The sequence below is a fragment of the Phyllobates terribilis genome, unplaced genomic scaffold (genome assembly GCF_046119375.1).
Source record: "Phyllobates terribilis strain yellow unplaced genomic scaffold, ASM4611937v1 Scaffold_1__5_contigs__length_1240528914, whole genome shotgun sequence".
Classification (NCBI taxonomy): domain Eukaryota; kingdom Metazoa; phylum Chordata; class Amphibia; order Anura; family Dendrobatidae; genus Phyllobates; species Phyllobates terribilis.
In genome coordinates, this window is record NW_027362761.1 from 35,433,543 (window position 1) to 35,455,427 (window position 21,885).

General features: G+C 44.6%; 1 protein-coding gene across 1 annotated transcript; it reads right to left on the reverse strand.

The window, feature by feature from the left end:
• Positions 1-243: 243 nt before the first annotated feature.
• LOC141165693 (protein DVR-1-like) lies at positions 244-20,786 on the reverse strand. The gene is made up of 2 exons (XM_073651518.1): positions 20,519-20,786; positions 244-1,043 (listed from the first exon to the last, which is right to left on the reverse strand). Exons 1-2 carry the CDS (start codon positions 20,784-20,786, stop codon positions 244-246), a joined length of 1,068 nt encoding a protein of 355 aa, XP_073507619.1.
• Positions 20,787-21,885: the final 1,099 nt, after the last annotated feature.

Below are 21,885 nucleotides of genomic sequence, written 5' to 3' on the forward strand. Positions count from 1 at the left end.
ATATAGGAGCAGGATCAAACAAGATGTAACTGTAAGATAGGTATGATACTAATCAAAAATAAAAGTTACACAAGAAACTATTACAACATCAATAAGAACATTATTTATTAGAAAACAGTAGAATATAATTTTACACTATAAAAACAATTACTATCAAGTTACATAATGTAAGCAGTCTACAATAGTATTCTACAAAGAAGAGGATTATATCCTATGGTAGAGGTGAAGGTTGCGGCTTGGTAATCACCTGCAGCCACATTCATCCACAGACATATTCTCATAGTGTTTCAGGACCACATTGTCATTATTATCATAGAATAACATGGAGATGGGGGACATCTTTGTTGGTACACAGAAGGGTAGAGGAATATCTTCGGGATCAAAAGAATGTGCCAGCGTTTGTAAAATAGCATGGTTAGATCCATTTAGTATTCCTGCCAGAGGATATGGACATTCTCCATAACAGTAATTAGCAAAGTATCCTCGAGGTGCTATTACCCAGTCCTGCCATCCCACATCTCTAAATTCAACATAGAGGCGTCTCTTTTTACAGATATTGCTGGCCAGAAAAGGAAGATTGCCATAACTTCTCTTTTTTCGTGATTTCTTACACTGTAGTGGATTCAGGGTCACCATAAGCAGAGAGGTATAGAGAAAGTTTTGTACATCCTGACACTCATCCAATGTACCTTCTTTTCTATGCAAAATCTCCAGAGCCAATCCCAAATTCTTGTGAGGGTCTCTCCAAATCTGGCAAACATCTGTCAGGTTAATATATAGAGACTTGTGAAGGAGACGGAAACTTTGTGCAGCCAAAAGTTTTCTGCTGGTCCTCTGATTACCCATTCCTCTCAATGAGATTTGTAGAATTCTGTATAGCCGCAAGTCAAATGTTCGGCCGTAGTAGGCATTTTTGCCAAACCTTATTTCCAACTTACCCATGGTTACCTGCTCTTCTTTTTCCATTATAGAAACTTTGAAAAAGAGTATCTTTTTCAAACAGAGGTTTGAAGGCTGATCTGAAGACTGAGGAACAAATTGACCTAATATGAGAGCATATAAAAAAAATTATTATGTAAATACACAGGCAAAGATATTTCAGGTCAAACATAAATTAGATGTGTTATCAAGTACTATAAAAGCAGCACCAACATACAATTCACTAGTAAATGCAATTAGTAGCAAGCAAATAAATAATGTTTGGAATGGTCTCTGTGGGAGCATTGATTCTCTGGTTTAGTCTATCACTGAGGATACATTCCCACAATGAGCTTTTGATGTTGCAGATTTTCTGCATCCATCAAGTAAAATAGGTCACTTGCATTTTTTTTTTTTCTGAAAATGTGCAAAAAAAAAAAAAAAAAAAAAAAAAAAAAAAAACACACCACACCTCACCAAAAGCTCATCGTGGGAACTTAGCCTTACAGGGGTTGTCCATGACTTGAAATGTATGGTGGTCTTCTTCTAGAAAGTCCTATGGATTTTGTCTGGTATGGCATCACCGGGTCAATTAAAGCACACATGCAACGTTTTCCAGTAAACTAAAGCCCCCGTCTCACATAGCGAGATCGCTGCTGAGTCAAGGTTTTGGTGACGCAACAGCGACCTCACCAGCGATGTCACTATGTGTGACACTTTGCAGCAATCAGGCCCCTGCTGTGAGGTCGCTGATCGCTGCAGAATGTCCTGGACCATTTTTGGTCTTTGCCCTCCCGCTGGTCAGCACACATCGCTGTGTGTGACCAGCGAGACCAGCGATCAGGCTGGTAACCATGATAAACAGCGGGTTACTAGGGGCACATGCACACTTAGTAACATGTTGTTTGTCATGGTTACCACTCTGCTACAGTGAGCGGTAACCTCCCGCGTACCGTAGCAGAGTGGTAACCATGATAAACAACGGGTTACTAAGTGCGCGTGTGCCCCTAGTAACCCACTGTTTATCATTGTTACCAGCCTGCTCCTGCTTCAACAGGCTGATAACCAGGAGCAGGACATCGTGGAAAGATTCTTTCAACGATGTCGCTGCTCCCCTGATCGCTGGTGAGCCTGCCTGTTTGACAGCTCACCAGCGATCACATAGCGACGCAGCAACGATCCCTGACAGGTCGTATCGTTGTCGGGATCACTGTAGCGTCGCTAAGTGTGACGGGGCCTTAAAGTCCAGCAGTTTATTACTCATCATAAACTGCTTATAACATAGTCCATCTCAGTGTCTCGCAGGAATGTTACACACGTAATATCCTAAAGCCTTTCAGTGGCAGCTGTGCCCGCTTGGTTTCAGATACAGTCCTCAGCAAGGTAACACTAATGTCCATATCAAGCACTGTCTTACCTTTTCCGGGTCTAGCTGCTTCCATCAGCTCTGTTCTGCCAAAGCTGTGGTTTAAGGCTCACCAGATGTGATCTCCAGGCCTCGTGCCTTCCAGGGCTAATGGTGTCCCAGACACAGGCATCAGGTCTCCTGACTCCCTGTGTTTTAAAAACCACCTGGATATATATCTCCTCTGTGCGCACAGGACCTGTGATGATGTCACAGTCATGTGATCACTCACCTGAAGGGAAGGGGTGAACCTATATGAGATGTAACACATACATGGGGAGGTACGTGGTCAGCCAGAACACACCCCCTCAGACATTTTGGCAATGCAGCAAGCCGCTGCATTACAATATATATCATTTTTTTGTTTGTTTTTTTAACCCCTTTAAAGCCTATGACGTACTAATACGCGTCTGTGCCCTGGGACTTAAGAGCCTGACCCGTATTAGTACGTCATGGCGATCGCGCGCGCACACAGGCTGAGCGGGCGCGATCGCCGCCTGGTGTCAGCTGATTGTCACAGCTGACACCCGGTACTATGTGCAGGGAGCGGTCCCGCACCGCTCCCGGCACATTAGCCCCCGCAATGCTGCGATCGAAGTCGATCGCAGCATTGCGGTAGCTAAGGGGAGGTGATCGGTAAACTCACCTCCTCGTCCGGCCTCCAGCGCTGTCTGCCGCGGCTTCCCGGGTGTTGCCATGACGACCCGATGTCGTCATGACAACATCCGGGTCACCAGACAGCAGGAAGATTTTTTGGTCATGCGCAGTACATGACCAAAACTATCTTCTCACTGTGCAACGCTGACAGCCTGCATAGCACAGGGATGGTGCTCCATTCCTGTGCTATGCAGGTGATCAGAATAAAAAAAGTGAAAGTCCCATAGTGGGACAAAGTAAACAAATAAAAAAAACTGTCAGAAATTGAAAAAAAAAAATTAAAAAATAAAAATAATCCACCAAAAATAAAAATTTAATGTACTCATCAATAAATATGGAAAAAAAACAAACAAATAAAAAGTACACATATTTGGTATCGCCGCATCCGGAACGACCTGACCTATAAAATTGCCCCACTAGTTAACCCCTTCAGTGAACACTGTAAAAAATAAAAATAAAAAAAGAAGCAAAAAACAATGCTTTATCATCATACCGCCAAACAAAAAATGGAATAACACGCGATCAAAAAGACAAATATAAATAAAAATGTTACCGCTGAAAATGTTATCTTGTCCCGCAAAAAAACAAGCCGCCATACAGCTCCATCATCCGAAAAATCAAAAAGTTATGGCTCTCAGAATAAAGCGATGCAAAAAAATATTTTTTTCTATAAAATAGCTTTTATTGTGTAAAAGCGCCAAAACATAGAAAAAAAATATAAATGTGGTACCGCTGTAAATGTACTGACCCGAAGAATAAAGCTACCTTATCAATTTTACCACACGCAGAGTAGAATAAAAAAATAAAAAGAAAACAATTCCTGAATTGTTGTTTTTTTGTTTATTCTGCCTCCCAAAAGCTGGAATAGAAAGCGATCAAAAAATGGCACGTGCCTAAAAATGGCAGCAATAAAAAAGTCAACTCATCCCGCAAAAAATAAGCCGTCACATGACTCAGTCGGCCAAAATATGGAAAAATTATAGCTCTGAAAATATGGCGATGCAAAAACTAGATTTTACAAAATGTGTCTTTTAGTGTGTGACAGCTGTCAATCTTAAAAACCCAATATGATTCTGGTATCTCTGTAGTCGCACCGACCCGAAGAATAAGGTCGTCTAATCACTTATACCGCACTAGGAACGGCGTAAAAAATAAATGGTAGGTTTTTTTTGTTGGTTTTTTTTTTTTTTTTTTTTACTTTTGAAAAAAAAAAGATGACGATATGGCAACTAGTGTTGAACGCAAGTACTCGCTACTTGAGTTTGCATCGGGTGCGCATTGAATATCGCGGGTGCTCGAGTCTCCGCCCCATATGCTCCGCGGCCAAGAAAACCTCGCGGGGATTGCCTGCCATGCACGAGCGATCCCCGCATGTTTTTTTTTTGGGGGCGTCTAATAACCGTGAGACATGCGGGCGGGGACTCGAGCATTTCACTTGAGCACCCGTGATACATGGTGCATACCTGAGTACCCGATGCAAACTCAAGTAGAGAGCACTTGCGCTCAAGAGTAATGACAACTTATTCAATATGATGACCTAATGTTGTTATCAAAGTCTGTGTCGTACCTCTGGGTTCAAAATGTTCACTATACCCCTTAATAAAATCCTTGAGGGGTGTAGTTTCCAAAATGGGGTCACTGGGGGGGGGTTCCACTATTTAGGCACATCAGGGGCTCTCCAAACGCAACATGGCGTCCATTCTCGATTCCAGTGCTCCTTCCCTTCTGAACTCTGCCGTGCGGCCAAACACTGTATTTTCCCCACATATAGAGCGTTGGTGTACTCAGGAGAAATTGCACAAAAGTTTTTGGGGTTCATTTTCTCCTTTTACCCTTGTGAAAATAAAAAAATTGGGGCTAAAACATCATTTTTGTGGAAAAAGTTAGATTTTTTTATTTTCACGGCTCCATGTTATAAACTTCTGTAATGGACTTGGGGGTTCAAGGTGCTCACCACACATCTAGGTAAGTTCCCTGAGGGGTCTAGTTTCAAAAAGTCAAATGGCGCTCCTTCCCTTCCGAACCCTGCCGTGCGCCCAAACAGTGGTTTTTCCCCACATATGGTGTATCTGCTTACTCAGGAGAAATTGCACAACAAGTTTTGGGGTCCATTTTTTCCGGTTACCCCTGCAAAAATAAAAAAAATTGGGTCTAAAGTAACATTTTTGTGAAAAAAGTTAAATGTTCATTTTTTTCTTCCACATTCCAAAAATTCCTGTGAAGCACCTGAAGGGTTAATAAAGTTCTTGAATGTGGTTTTGAGCACCTTGAGGGGTGCAGTTTTTAGAATGGTGTCACTTTTGGGTATTTTCTGTCATAAAGACCCCTCAAAGTCACTTCAAATGTGATGTGGTCCCTAAAAAAATGGTTTTGTAAATTTTGTTGGAAAAATGAGAAATCGCTGGTCAACTTTTAACCCTTAGAGCTCCCCAATAAAAAAAACATTTTGGTTCCAAAATTATGCTGATGTAAAGTAGACATGTGGGAAATGTTATTTATTAACCATTTTGTGTGACATCTCTCTGATTTAAGGGCATAAAAAATTCAAATTTTGAAAATTGCAAAGTTTTTACCAAATTTCCGTTTTGTTTTTTTTTCACAAATAAACGCAAGTGATATCGAAGAAATTTTACCACTATCATGAAGTACAATATGTCACGAAAAAACAGTCTCAGAATCAGGGGGATCCATTGAAGCCTTTCCAGAGTAATTACCTCATAAAGTGACAGTGGTCAGAATTGTAAAAATTGGCCCGGTCATTAACATGCAAACTACCTTGGGTTGTAAAGGGGTTAAATCCTTTACAACCCTTTCAGCAGAGAAGTGCCCACCATGCTTGACCCTCATCTACAGGCCACAGTCAAGAGGCTGTACAAAAGATTTTTCTCCAAGTCACTTAGTCATACTAAAATAGGTGCTCCAGTTTGTGAAATAAAAAAATAAATAAATACATTTAATTGTGGTGTAGCTTTTTAAAATGCTGCTAATAATCTATACTACTTAGAAATTATTCAGCAACTGAGAGCCCCAGAGCACAATGTTGAATTTTTATACTATGCAAATTCTACCCACAGTGTGAGAATGGGGCATTGTACTGTGCTTTGTTACAGGAAGATAGGATTAGATACACCCAGACCGGTGTATCTAATCCTATCATGTGATACATTACACTGAGCTCTGTATGTAGATAGGTGTAGTGGATCATGTGCTGTGATTAATCCCAGTGTGATACGTGAAGTGTATCTAACCCCGAGCAGCACCATCTAACAGAATCTATGCTGCCGGCCGTCCTCGGTGACACTGTACTTGTCAGTATTGCTGGCAGTCACCAACAAAATGGCTCCACACTGATTCTAAACTTCATCCTCTCTTATCCTGTTACAAACACCCAGACGGGGAGGAGGGGAGCGACATCACACACACACACACACACACACACACACGTGAGCAGACCCCATCCACATTTACAGCAGTCGTAATGTGAGCTAGTTCTACACTGGGTTTTCATGGCAAATTTCAGCAGCTGCTCCCACTAGTGTTTAATAATGGAAATGGCAAACCTTTCTTAAAATTATTTTTCATATTTTACTTCATTAAAAAAAAAATAATAATTCAAACACATTAATACTTTTTTAATGGTTGAAAAAAAATTTTTGATTGGACCTTCCCTTTAAGGCCACGTTCACATGTTCAGTATTTGTAAGCCAAAACCTGGAGTGGGTGAAAAAATAAAATAAAAAAATTTAGAAGTGGTGATGGTTTCTGTTACACTTTCCTCTGATTGTTCCACTCCTGATTTTGGCTTACAAATACTATTGTAAAATGCTGATCAAGTACTGAACGTGTGAACATGGCCTAAAGGTAATCTGTCAGCAGGTTTTCACCCCCATACTATTTTTATATGCATATAGCTCTCAAGACAAATCCAGTGATACCTTTACATAGCCAGTATGTTCCACTGTTACTGAGAAATCAGTGTTTGACCCAATATGCAAATAGGGCCATGATTACACATTCAGTATTTGTAAGGCAAAACCAGGAGTGGGTGAAAAATGCAGAAGTGATGCATGGGTTTCTATTATACTTTTGCTCTGATTGGTCCGTATTTTACATCAGTATTTGTAAGCCAAAATCAGGAGTGGAACAAATACTGAACATGTGAACAAGGCCTGAGTCTGAAGTGCTTTGGGATCTGCAGGTCTTCTCAAGCCTCTGTCACTCCAGCTCTATTAGCTGCACAATGCTGCCTCCTCCTGCTTGATTAACAGTTTCTATGCTGTGTGACTTAAGGCAAAAGGAGCAGTCAGTGATGAAGGAGGAGGTAGCACTGGGTGGGGAATAAGCTTGAGTGATAGAGGATTGAGAAGTTTCCACAAGCTGAAAGCACTTCAGCCTCATTTGCACATCTATTCAAACAATGATTTCTCAGTAACGGACTGGCAATGTAAAGGTATTGCTGGACTTCTTTGAAAGAGCTACATGCACTGATGAATAATCTAAGGGCTCATACTCATATGCGAGGAAAACGGACGAGTGCAATCCGATAAAACATCAATGTTAATCAATGAGTGACATCTCATCTGATTTTTTTCTCATCTGAAATTGGACTGAAAAAAAAAAAAACCACCACACAACACGCAGCATGCTGCGTATCTCTGACGCGACTCGCCAATGCAAGTCAATGGGTGCGTTGAAAAAACAAAAACAAAAAACCCCCGGTACTCGGACCATGCGAGTGCAGTCTGATTTTCAATCACTCATCTCCTTGAAACCTGGCAATTCATCAGCCGCGTACAGTTAAAACACAGCAGTGCTCGACAATATGGAATAGAGAGAATAAATATACACACATATATATCTATTCTATGTCACTGGCATCTTTCTAATTAGTACAGTGACTGTTGGTTACTGTACATGTCATTTATTGTAAAATTAAATAAATTTAAAAAAATGGCGTGGAGTACCCCTATTTAACAGCTAGCAAAGGCTAGGCAGACAACTGGGGGCTGATATGAATAGCCTAGGAAGGAGCCATGAATATTGGCTGAGGGCTGATGTTTCTATCCTGGGAGGGGGCAAATATTCATGGCCCCTGCCTAGGCTATCAATATCAGGCCCCAGATGTCTGCCTAGCCTTTTTGCTAGCTGTTAAAATAGGGGGAACCCGTGTCAATTATTTATTTATTTTTTTTTTTTTTTTTTGGGGGGGGGGGGTGTCACTCATTTTAATAACCAGTAAAAGCTAAGTATTCAGCTGGGGGCTGATATTAGTAGCCTGGGAAGCTCCGTGGGTATTACCCCCTTCCCAGGCTACAAACATCTTCCCCAGCTGTCTGCTTACCCTCTGCTGGTTAATATTACACACCATTATTTTTTTTTTAATTCACCAATAAAAATGCATGTACAGTAAACACATGCAAAACACAGAAATTATATATTATGTTGCCATAGAAAACTGTGTAAATGACCCAAACAATTCCCCTATGTAAGAGCTCACGTTAAATTTGCATTGCATAAGGATAGCACTCGTCCCTTTTTTCGGTCCAGAAATCTCAACTTTTTTTTCTCACATATGAGTATGTGCCCCAACATGTGAAATTTTGCTGACAGATTCCCTTTAACCCATCACGACATTTGATTTACATCATGGTTGGGAAGTGGTTCCTGACCAATGACTTATCGTTACATCGATCAGACGGGACACAGCAGCAGTGCCCGGACGATCAGGTCACCGCCGGGAGCTCGAATTAAGTGATAGTGGAGTGCCAACTGTCGCAGCCAGGGGCAGTGTCCACCTCTAAATGCCGCAATAAATAAATAAAGATCACAGCATTTAGAAGGCTAGGAGAGGGAGAATGCAACTGCCTTATTTTTACCACACAGTGAACGGCAACCCCCAAAAACAATTCCTGAATTGCTGGTTTTTGTTCATTCTGCCTCCCAAATATTGGAATAGAAAGCAATCAAAATATATTATGTGCCCGAAAAATGGTACCAATAAAAACAGCACCTCCTTCAGCAAAAAGTAAGCCCTCACATGACTGGCGGCAGAAATGTATATAAAAAACAAAAAAGTATTTAGTCAGCCAATTGTGCAAGTTCTCCCACTTAAAAAGATGAGCGAGGCCTGTAATTGACATCATAGGTAGACCTCAACTATGAGAGACAAAATGAGAAAACAAATCCTGAAAATCATATTGTCTGATTTGGAAAGAATTTTTTTTTTCAAATTTTGGTGGAAAATAAGTATTTGGTCAATTACAAACAAGCAAGATTTCTGGCTCTCACAGACCTGTAACTTCTTCTTTAAGAGGCTCCTCTGTCCTCCACTCATTACCTGTAGTACTGGCACCTGTTTGAACTTGTTATTAGTATAAAAGACACCTGTCTGCAACCTCAAACAGTCACACTCCAAACTGCAGCCGCCTTTAGCTGTTGGCAATGGCTGGCCAGGATCACAAATTCCACAGATTAATAAGGGAGACTTCCATTCAAACATGGAGACTTAACTGAACTTGATAAGGGTTATGCACAAGGGATAGCTGCTACACAGTCTTAAGCTGGTTTCCTTCACAATGAAAAGTATCTCCACTGTAGTCTACTCCAGCACCGGTGAAGCACACTTTCACCCTACTTCGCCGCAACCCGCTTCTAGGCCACAGTCCTGATCAGAGTTTCTCTCTACTCGCTCAGTGGTTTCACGTCCCATTACTATTGACACCCTTGATCTACCACTTGGGTCCCCCACTAATCCCACACTCTCAGTGCTTTATAGGTCTGCTACCATCAGCCCTAGCAAGCTCTTGGGTTTCTCATGGAACCTCATCTTATTCAAGGACCTCTTTTTGGTGGAAGGACACTCATTCTCATCAGTAATTCTCTTCAGGATCTCACTTTCCCCATCTCCTTACGCTGTGGATCACCCCTTGGCAGCACTGCACACTTGTTACTTCTGACTAGGAAAAAAAACAAAACAAAAAAACAGTCCTTTCCCCATCACCAAGGCCTTTTCCTGTGGGCTAGTTCCAACATTAAACTCTATCTGATCCTGCAGTCTGTTGCTGAGCAGACAACCCTTCACCTACATTATAAATTACCTATAACAATGATGTGGCGCCCTGCTGCCACAGAACCCGGAAAGATAGATTAGATAGATTAGATAGATTAGATAGATTAGATAGATTAGATAGATTAGATAGATTAGATAGATTAGATAGATTAGATAGATTAGATAGATTAGATAGATTAGATAGATTAGATAGATTAGATAGATAGGCTGAGTAGTTGAGCAGAGAGCATGCTGATGCTCAGAGAGCAGCGAAGAGGAAGCACGCTGGCTGCTGTGCTTAGGCGAGCCAAGGCCTACAGCACGAGTGAGGGCCCTGAGTGTGGCCGAAGGCGAGAGGAGAAGGAAGAAGTAGCGAGGGGGCATAGGAGCATACCAGGCTCACCCCGAGATATATACCAGTCACCGGGTCCGTGCCTACGGGGTCCCTTAATACCCAGTAGGGACCACCGGAACCCCTGGAGGACTACAGGTCCAAGGTTTACCAAACGCTGACTACAGTATCAGGGCTAGGAGTCACGGAGGCCTCAGCGTCCAGGGAGAGTGATCTCCAAGAGAAGGCCCTACCACCAGGTGCAAGGGAGAGAGAGACAGTAACCAAGCCAGGCCTAGTTCCAGGCAGGCCAGAAGCTTAACGAGTAAAGCCACAGATCAGGAGGCCCTATACCCGCTCACTGGGGAGAGTCCAAAAGTGCACCCTTCGTCCGGAGTACCCTGGACCGTGCCTGCATCATCACCAGTAAAGGTACTGAAGTTTTCCCCCCGTGTGAGTGTCCGTCTTTCCTCCGGGACCATCCTGCCGTCTCTCCCCAGCATCCACCATCTACCCCTACACTGCCCTGAGGCCTGCTCCACCTGTGGGGAGCCGTCCTAACCAAGCTGCCCAAACACCTGCCTCAGAGGACTGTCGCAGCGCAGGTAATCCTTACCAGACACCACAGGTGGCGTCACGAACTTATTACAAACACTTTAAATCCCCTATAAATATCCCCCTTTTACTGACCGCCCTGGGTCACAGACCGGGTCACCGCCACTGTGACATCACCCCCCAGCATCCACCGGCCCGGCACCAGGTAGCCCACGACCCAGGGGGCGTGTCACTATACACCATGGATTACTATACTAAAATATATGTATATGTACATATACATATAATATTTATTATACGTAAAAGATGCATAAGACGATTGGTGTTTTCAGGGATAGGAACATGACAGTCATGGTCCATATCTTACACGTGGGAAACATCTGCCTGCACTCAGATGTCACCCCAGTGCAGTGCAATTACCGCAGATGTTGGCAATGGAGGAGATGGAGAAATTACATTCTCCGTCTCCTCCGCACCTGGGCTGTGATTCTCTCATGCAAGGGAATTGGAGTACAGCGCATTGACACTGCTCACACTCGCAGCAGAGTTTAAGCCGAGCGTCATTAGCATATAACATCTGATGCAAGAGCTATATGCTATGTGTCCCCAGCCTTAGATGGAAAACTATGATGTAAGTGCTCAGCGTAGAGAGCAGGATAAATGTGATCCAGCATATTATGTAAAATGTTTCCAGTAAAACCTTCAACTCAATCCACAAAAAAAAGCAAGTCTCCACTCATGTCCCTCATCTGTCAATGGAAATATAGGGAGCTTTCACGTTACTGGCAGCAACAAGGCTCTGGAAAAGAACTATGGCTCCTCGTCCCCTCCTACCCCCAAAAAGAAACTCAGCGAATTCAGCATTCCCAACCCAAACACCCCCTCCCTTCTGAGCCCCAGTGTGCCTAAACCACATTTAGTATCCACATGTTTGGCATTCCTGTAGCAATGAGAGCCTGCCTTATTTACAGGTGCATGTATCCAGAAGCACGAGCTGGGCATAAATGTAGTAGGCACTTCAACGGCACATTTGTAATTTTTTCACTTGGCAACATCCACTGCGGCTTGTTTCTAGAAAACACCCATGGAGTCAATATTGTCACTACACCTGAAGATAAATTCCCAGAGGGGTGTAATTAACAAAATGGGGGTCACTTGAGGAGAGGGGTTCTGCTCTTCTGGCACTTAGGGGCTCTGTATATGGAGTCCACAAACTATTCTACTAAAATCTGTTCTCTAAGAGTTAAATAGTGCTCCTTCCCTCCAGAGCCTCGCCATGTGGTTAAGCAGTACTGTACAGCCACATATGGGGTATGGCCACATTCAGCAGAAATTGTGTGACACATTTTGGTGCCAGTTTTACCCACGTGAAAGTGTAAAATCTGAGGCCAAAATAAAACTTGTGTGGTAAAAATGTAACTATTCTTTTTTCACCACCCAATGGTATAAAATCCTGTGATATACAGTCAGTTGTATGTGGCACCCCAGGGGTCCGGTTGCCACAGTGGCATTGCCTCCCTCACAAGGGGTGATGCCATGCCTGGAAGCAAGGAGGGGTCCTCTAATCAGGTATACCAGAATACAACACTTTCCTGGCTCCAGACCAGAAAGGGGAGCTCCTCCCCTTGACACTGGAATCTGGAGGCGGGGTTAGTAAGAGTGAGTTGAGAGGAGTTGAAGACTGGACAGCGACGAGGAAGGACCTGAGGAGGGGAGCTGTGTACAAGCTCGCCCCAGAGGAGAGAAGCGCAGAAGAACCGGACACCAGAGTCTGTGGTTGTGGGGCACTGAAGGCCCAGCAGCAGAAACCAGAGGGCAGGAGACTGCAGGTCTCCTGGCCCCATCAGATGCCCGGAGGCTCAGCAGCACCATAGGGCCCAGCACCACCACGTGGGAGCGACACATAAGGAAGGCCCGAGCTGCCTGCTATACGAGTGAGGAAAAAGACGTTATACTCAGGGACGAGGGCCGCAGCATAGCTACAAGCAACAGGGCCAAAGAGAGTAGCTCAGAGGGAAGGCCTACAACTTCACCTGGCGAGGTGGATCCCCAACTTGCTTCCAGGCCGCCCGGACCTCTACTACCAGCTAGTACCCGTGCCCCGGTCTGCTTAACAACCGCAAGTAAAGATGAGAGGAAACCGCCATTAAGTTGTGGACTGGTCATTATCTGCACCATCACCATCTGTGGCACCCCTGAGGGTTCAGTCGCCACAGGGGTACTGCACCTCAGAATGAGGTGTGGTATCTCCTCTCCAAGGTAAGGATGGAGCACCACACAGGACCCCAACCACACACTCAACACTGCACCAGTTCTGAAGGGGGCCTAAAGCACCATAGTGCTGCCCCTGGCCTGAATGGAGGAGTTGGGGGAAACCAAAGTTAGGGGGAACCACGTAGTGAATGAGGGTGGAGGAAGCACTTTACTTTAGCACTTAATAGAATCATATATAACTGGAGGCCATTTTAATAACCGGGTCTTTGGTCGTGGGTCTTTGGGACGGCAAGTCAGTACAAAGCTGCTGCCGGCTGGAGGGTCCACTGTTCCCGGTCTCAGGCCTCGAGACGGGGGACTGGGGCAGAGTTAAAACCGGCTCTGTCCCCGGTCAGAGTCCAACCAAGAAGGCCCAGGAGGGGAGCAGAGGAGATAGGCTCCACAGGCGAAAGGATCTCACGGGGTGCGGACGGAGCGGAGTCGCCACCTCCATACCTTATTCTGGCCCAGCCAGAGAGACCCTGCCGAAAGAGGGGGTACCGGTCCCCGATTATCTGACTTTGCACTTCACGTCTCTGTCAGAAAAGTCCGGAGGCTTATGTGGATCCCAGGGGGATACGGACGGAGCGGAGTCGCCACCTGTATGCCCTAATCTGAGTTTATCCAGAGGGACCCGGCCTTATGCCACGTTCTCACCACCAGTCACCAAAAAGGGCACCCTGTCGGTCCGGGAACTACACGTTACCCACAAGGGACATCGCAGTACCCGTACGGGACTCAGTGGGGAACACAAGGCGGGAGAAGTACACCAGGAGAGGAACACTTTAGAGCGGGGGTCCTGTCAAGCGCTCCTGAACTACCTGGAGTGTGCTGAACCCCACCCTGGCGGCCGCAGCTCGCCGTGTGACAGCAGAGAGAAGCTCTGAGCTGAGAAAGCACTACCGTAAGTAAAGACTTGGATGACTTCAACTACTGCCTCTGTCTGTTCTTTCCTCCGCGGCTCTGCACCCGCCAGCGCTCTATTCTGCATCCCTCTCTACGCTGCTGACTCGCCCCCTGGGCCGCGGGGCACTCGGGACCGGGCTTCAGGGCAATGCTGGGGGTAGTAGTGGCGACCCGGTCCCGTGGCTCAGGATGGTCAGACCAGTGGCAGCCTTTTATATGTTTTAGGTAATGTCCGACTACACCACCCGTGGATTGCGGCTATTATGAACCGCCGCTGCAAGGCAGTCCCCTGAGGCTGATGGTGTGTGCAGCTGAGATCGTATGACTCCCCACGGGAAGAGTGTAGCCTCAGGGCAGCGAAGTGTAGATGGTGGGAGTGATGGTGCAGGGAGTCCCAGTACCGTTAGTGCTGGCGAAGTAAGAAGCACAAAGACAACGTGTTGCAGTCAAGGGTCTTTTACTCACAGTTCGTATACTCCAAGCCACTTCTGTACAGGTCGTGACTGCCCAAGCCGTGCTGCGTCCACCAGGTGAGGGGCTCGGTCAACCCCCAGGCAATTCAGGAGTAAGGCACAGGACTCCCTTCTATCCTTCCTCTGGCTCGTGCCCCACCAGTGACCAAGCTTTTGTCCAGCTGCCGCAGATCTATGCGGGTAAACGTGGGCCCCGTTTCCTGCTATCCTATATGGTGCCTTCCAAGCAAGGTTTAGCAGGGGGTCGCACCAAGTGATGATCACGACCTCTGGTTCTTGGCTGAGGGATAATTTACCTCCACCAAGTTGGGATCCGGTACCCCTTTTCTTGCCTGACCCATCACCCGTAATTCCCTGGGTCCTTAGGGTCCCTTCTGCCTTCTTGTTTCTGAGCCCTTCTGTTTCTCTGTCACTCCTCCTCCTTTCCTATTCCTTCTTCTCCTCCTTCCCTCGGCATCTTCTCCAGGCCTACTTCTCCTTCTCCTCCCAGGCTCCGGCCTTCACCCTAGGCCTGCCTTTGAGCAGAGCTCCTACAGAGCCTCCACTCCCTGTCTTCTCCTCTCACTCTGAACTGACTTGACTCGACTCCTGTCCTAAGATGGTGCCCACCTTTTATACCTCCCCTCTGAGTGTGAGCTCAGGTGACCAGCACCCAATGAGCTCCTACCTATGCTCAGAAACCATCCCCTTCTGCTCCTACATCACTGGGTTTCCCTCCCCCCTCCCCACTCCAGCCAAGGACATGGTCTGTCGTGCCTGCATTACTGTATAAATGGGAGCACCGTTGAGCTGTCCCCCGGAAATGTGGTGTGTGTGATGCATGCAGCTAACTGAGCCCTGGTCCATACTCCATCCTTACCCGGGAGTGGAATATCACACCTCTGGCAGAGGTGCAATACCCCTGTAGCGGCCGAACCCTCAGGGCGCTACACTGCCCTGTGGCCCCACTCCACCTGTGGGGAGCCGCACCAACTAAGCTGCCTGAACACTGGCCTCAGAGGACTGTAGCAGCACTGGTGATCCTCACCAGACACCACGGGTGGCGTCACGAACATTCCCCTATCCCATACACCTTCCCCCCATTCCTTGCTTTTAAGAGTGACCACAGGGTATGGGCCCGGGAGCTGACCACCGTGACATCCCCCAAAACTAACAGCTAGGCCCGGGCGCCGAGTCGTCCCCATCCCCTGGGCGCGTCACATCTACCTCATAGCATCACTATATCCTGCCCTGGGGCTAAGCTCTGACTGTGGAGAGCTGAACCAACTCTGCTGCATCACCACCAGCTCCAGAGGATCTGCACCGCAGCAGCGGCCCCATATAGCCGCATACCACAGGTGGCGTCACAAACATAATCTCTATAAAAACTTCATTCCCTTTTTATTTTTCCCACTTTTATTGACCGGGTTGCTGCCACTGTGACATCCCCCAGCATCGACCGGCCAGGCTACCGAGTACCCCATGGCCCAGGGGGCGCGTCATATACTCTTTTGCTTCCTCCCCTGGCCAGGAGATGTGGTATGATCAGACACAGACATTACACAGTACACAGTAGGGGCACATTTATAAGATTATCTCAGCACAGTAACAACTTTGTTTTAAAATGTCCATTTGTGGAACATAATAAATATTATTAAAAGAACTAGTGTTCCCATTCAAGTGCATGGGGACTTCCTGTATCTCCCGCTGATTTCTTACAAATTGTTTTTAAATGCTAGTCTGTTATAACAATTTACTACTCGGAACATTCTAGCCAAAATAGGTATTCATGGAAGAATTGTGTCCAAAAAATCCATACAGTAGTCATGGAAACAAGGCACACTGACACTAAATGCACTAAAACATTTAGGTGGGGTGCAGACAAAATGGCAGCAGGTGCCATGGACTGATGAATGAAAATGTGAAATATTTGGCTATAACAAAAAGCAGTTTGTCGGAGTGCTGGAGAGTGATACAATAATGAATGTCTGCACCGGTAAAGCCGTTGTTGCTCTACCACTTTTTTTTGTACATGCGGGGGAAAAAAAAAAAAAACCAACCTGTAAATTTCTCTCATTGTGATACATTAGCTTTTTTTTTTTTTTTTTTTTTAAAACCACATTTTAAAGTTTGTGCCTCTTTCTATAAACAATTATTTTTATATATCGGATACACTTTATTTTTTCTAACAGGGGCAAGGCTAGTACCAATGATTTGTATTGGCAGCGGCTTCTTATTTAGTTCACATCCCCAATTGGTCAAAAAAGATAGTTTTTTGGGTTTTTTTTTTTTTTTGGGGGGGGGGGGGTGAGGAGCATTTTAACATTTAAATACTTTGTTTAATCTGTCGCCCCCCCCCCCCCCCTTTAACTTGGGCTAGTATTTTAGTTATACTAGAAATGTATAGCATAGCTGACAGAGTCTGTACCCCAGATCAAGCAATTAAACGGCTGATGGGTCCGAAGGAGGAAGCACCATCAGCGCTTCCTATTATTGTATACACAGTGCTTCTTCAGTGCTGTGTATATAGAACAGAGAAGGCAGAGGGTAATAAATCATCTGCGCCTTCTCTATTGGGAGTTCAGTTGTGACCGACAGCCGACTCCCCGCTCCCACAAATACAGCTGCATCTGGAGACACTGCAGGCCACACTAGCATATTTAGGCCATGTAGACTGCTCACAGTAGCACAAGCGACATACAGCAAAATTTCTGAGTGAGCCCGTATCCATGCAACCCTGATTAAAGCTATGGTGGCACAACCCAATAGTGGATGTAGGAGAACCTCAGCAGATGACAGAGCTGTTACTAAAAGAAATCTCTATACAAAGACCAATACTGATACGGTCACCATATGGCGGTAATATAGAGGTAGATACCAGTCCTTCAGTTCATATAAGAGATTACAGTACAGTTATAGATGGGGACTTACAGCTGATGTTCGTTCTGATGGGGCCGTTCACTTTTCCCGTCTTTTCGATCCGACCCAGACCAACACTGCAACTTCTAGCCAGGATTCTCCTGCAGAGATTACAACGAAGACACATTAGACGTCTATTTCCAGCACCGTCTCCATCTATCCTAAACCTGCACACACTGCTTATCCTGCTGATACCCCAATACTGTGCTGCTGCCGCCATGTGTGTCCATACTACTGCACCTACTGTGTGCCCTCTAATTTTCTCCTACGGTAGCCATAGATTCCCCTATCACTGCATTTGTAAAGTATGATGGCCCTACTGTACCCCACAACTGCCCCGGAAAAGTATGGTGACCCCAACTCATTATGGTCCCCCACACAGCCCTCCATGCAGTATAATGGCCCCACACTGTATAATGGCCCCCATACAGCATGATGGACCCCACTCAAACCTTCACACTATAATTGCTTGCATATAATTTAAAGCCCCCCCCCCACATAGTCCATACAGCATAATACACCCCCCACAGCATAATGCACCCCCATAGCCCATACAGTATAATATACCCCCCACAGCCCATTCAATATAATGCACGCCCATAGCCCATACAGTATAATGCACCCAATAGTCCTCAATACAGTTCATTGGACACAACAATTCTCTAAAAAAATAAAATACAATACTCACCTCTCCTCCGGTATCCACAGCTTGTGTTACAAGCGTCGCACGTCAGCGTAGAGGATGCCACTTAGTGATGTCATCGCGCTGAGACGTCAGACGCCGAGGAAGAATGATGGGGGAGGAAGGGTTAGCTGACACTCCCTCCTCCATCGCTTTCAACTGTATCGGCCGATGCCGTGATTGCATCTCCCTGCTCTGCCGGAGAGTTTAACTGTATCGGGGAAGGTTGATACAGTTAAAAGTAGCGTAGCTACAGGTGGGCCTCTCAGAGCGGGGCCTTTGCCCCCCCCGGTAGCTACACTACTGCCTCTGTCTGTTCCACTCCTGACTTTGGCTTACAAATACTGAGACAGACAGACAGACAGACACACCAAATACTCAATGTGTGAACGTGGCCTTTGGGCAACAACTTCAAGAGGCCTTTACGTGGGAATGTCAAGTTGGTCTTATGCCAGAGATTCCGGTGTGGGCTGTCAAAATGTATGGTAGCCTGATCCCTCTAATCTTTATGCCAGATACACATTACATTGATTTGGTGGTGGAACCAGTGGTATAGCCATTTCTTTAAAGTGTCGCATGAGCCATTTTTTAACAGATCGATTCCAGGCCATATACTGCTCGCGCTACTATGAGCAACCTGAATGGCCTAAGCATGCCAACATAGCCGGCAGCATGCAGAGACTTGTAGCCCATCGGGCAAATCTGAAGTGTAATTGGTCAACAATTGCAAAGGGAACGGCAATCAGCGGATCCTGATGAATGATGAGTTGCCCAAGTGCATTCAGCGTAACAGAACATGCTTCAGACATCCATTAGTAACCCAAATGATAGCATGCAAAGGCGTGTAAGTGCCTGTATATCTGCAAATGGCATACATACTTGATAATAAATCAAACTTTAGTTTCCATTTATACATCATTAATATATTTATGGGTCATGTGATTTTCATAATGCCACAGCTTTTCCTACTTGGTGTTGTAGTTTCCATGTAGAGGAATATATTTACACTTAAACCTCCCCCCTCAATAGGGGAATCGAACATGTGATACTTTGATCACATTGATAATACACTGTACTACATTACCTAACCCATCAGTGTTTGACAGGTAGCCTATTAGATTCCGCCAGATGTTGAGTCTAATAGGCGGAGGTAGAAGGTCTCTTTGTTGCCATAGCAAGCAAAGACAGCTCGTGTTCACATAGCTGTCAAATGGACTGACAGAGTAATTTCTGGAATGTATCTGTATGCCGGATTGCGGTATACTATGTGCAAGCTGGACATAATTACATCCCTTTTCAGAAAAGCTTTAAATGAACCTAACAGTTTATACATGCTGAAAGATCCAAGACGCTGGCTGCATCAGGATTTCAGTTATGCGTGTTTGACTATGAAACGCTGCAGTGTTTCAGAGAAAAAAAAAAATACTAAATATTTATACAAACACTTTAAAAGCCGCCGGGGAACTATATAAACTCACAAGTGATTGTGTGGCATCACAATGTCACGCGAGCCTCGGGAGAGCCAGTGTCAACACCCCTGTAACAGCAGCACCACCAGAGGGGAATCTAAGGGTATGTCACATGATCAGTATTTTGTGCAGAAATTTCTGCACGACTTGGCAGCAAAAACGCTGCAGAAATTCCATGCTTTTTGATGCGTTTTTTGTCAATGCATTCAATGGGAAAAAAAACACAGGCAAAAAACGCACAAAGAGTTGACATGCTGCAGATTTAAATGCACAGGAAAATTCCTGATTATTTGCACAGATCTTCAAAATTCTCATACAAAATGCTGGGATAAGGATTAAAATGCATTTTTGGGGCCAATTCTGCACGGAAAAAATGCATTGTGTGCATATAGCCTAAGGCCACATTCACACGTTCAGTATTTGTAAGCCAAAATCAGTGGTAGAATAGTCAGAGGAAAAATATAATAGAAACACGTCACCACTTCTGCATTTTTCGCCCACTCCTGATTTTGGCTTACAAATACTGATGTAAAATACTGACCAAATACTGAAAATGTGAACGTGGCCTAAGTATTATTACTTTATGAGAGGGGGAGGGGGGAGGGACATAAAGATTCAGAAAGGTTGTCCGAGTAGTGGATAACCCCATTAACACCTTCACACAGCAGCCAATTTCCTTTTTTTTTTCGTTTTCATTTTTTCCTCCCCTTTTTTTTTTTTCCCCCCCATCCACATTGCCATCCTAAGGTTTGTTTTTACGGAGACGAATTGTACTTTTGAATTTCAACATTCATTTTATCATGTGTCGCGGTGCAAAGGAAAATAATTCCAAGTGCGTTGAAATTGCAAGTGTATGGAGCGAGGCCTGAGCTGCTTAATAAATTAGTAGCACCGTACTCCATAGAGTTGAGAACCAGCCTTACCTTGATCAGGAAAGACTCGGACAATACTACCAGGGACATGGAACTCTTCCAAAAAGCATAAATCTGGTTTCCTCTTAGGAGCTGAGCTATTCATCCTCCGGTTGAAGATCTTCCACAATATAGAAGGTATAGGAGGAGGAGAGACAGGATTTGGCTTAGCTGGGAAGCCCAAGCTTCTTAAGAACAATTCTTCTGTGTGCCTTATCTCAGAATCTGTTATCAATGGGACAACCACAGCTAGAAAGAGCCCCACCGTGAGCCACAGCATTCTGGTAATCGCTATAGAACAATGCTGAATTCATTGATAATCCAGCTTTTTATTCAGTAATCAGCTCCTAATTGGAGATGGTTGTGGTAAACCTTGCTGGATCAAATGCCCTTAATGCCGCATTCAGATGTCAGTTATTTTTCTTGTACACAAAAAAATGATTATTTTAATCCGTGTTTTTCATCCGATTTTCATCAGTCAGTTTACCTTTAGTGTTTCAGCAATGATTTTCTTGTATGATAAAATAAATATGTAAATTGCAAAGCTTCTCCTATCCACTACAATATTAACCCTCAACTGGTGAGGTGAGGTGAGGTGGGGTTTGCCACACCCCAGGGAATTTTTGTTCGGCTGCCATTCATTGAAAAATGCTGGTATGAGGATACGTGTCTCACTAGCTTCCATCCATTTCCTTGTCAACAGGATGGCCACGCATAACAGAGCAAGTTGTCGCTAAGTGCTGTCTTGCCCTTGCTGAACCCCACATCACCACTCATGTAATTCTTTTTTACACATTTTCAAATTTTGAAAACTTCTTTATTTTTGCACAAATTTATAACTGAGTTTCTGTTTGTTCTAATACTTATATTCCCTTGTTTTTGAAAAAAAATTGTGATTTTTATTTACATTATCCTAAAAGTCATGTTTCATAATGCCCTCAGATTGAATCATCAAAGTATTACATTTTCCGATAGTTGTGGGTGTCAAAAATTTGTTATACTCATGTGTAATCAATCGCCAATAAGAAAACGATTAAAACAAACGTGATCTTTGCATTTTCTGTAAAAATAAGAGATTTCTAAACACTGGGGTATAGGAAACCCCACATCACCAGTTGCGTGACAAAAACCCCATCTCACCAGTTGAGGGTTAAAAACAGACAGCCTATGGACTACACACAAATGATAGTGTGTGCCTTAAGTGATTAAATCCAAAGAATTGTGTAAGTAATTTTGATTGGTGATTTGGATTAGAAACGGGCATGTGTCGATTTATTTTGCATACAACTTGATCAACAAAAAAACTTATAGACAAGTGAACAGAACTATACACTTTAATGAGTATATGTTCTATCCATGATGAGATAGAACATGATTCA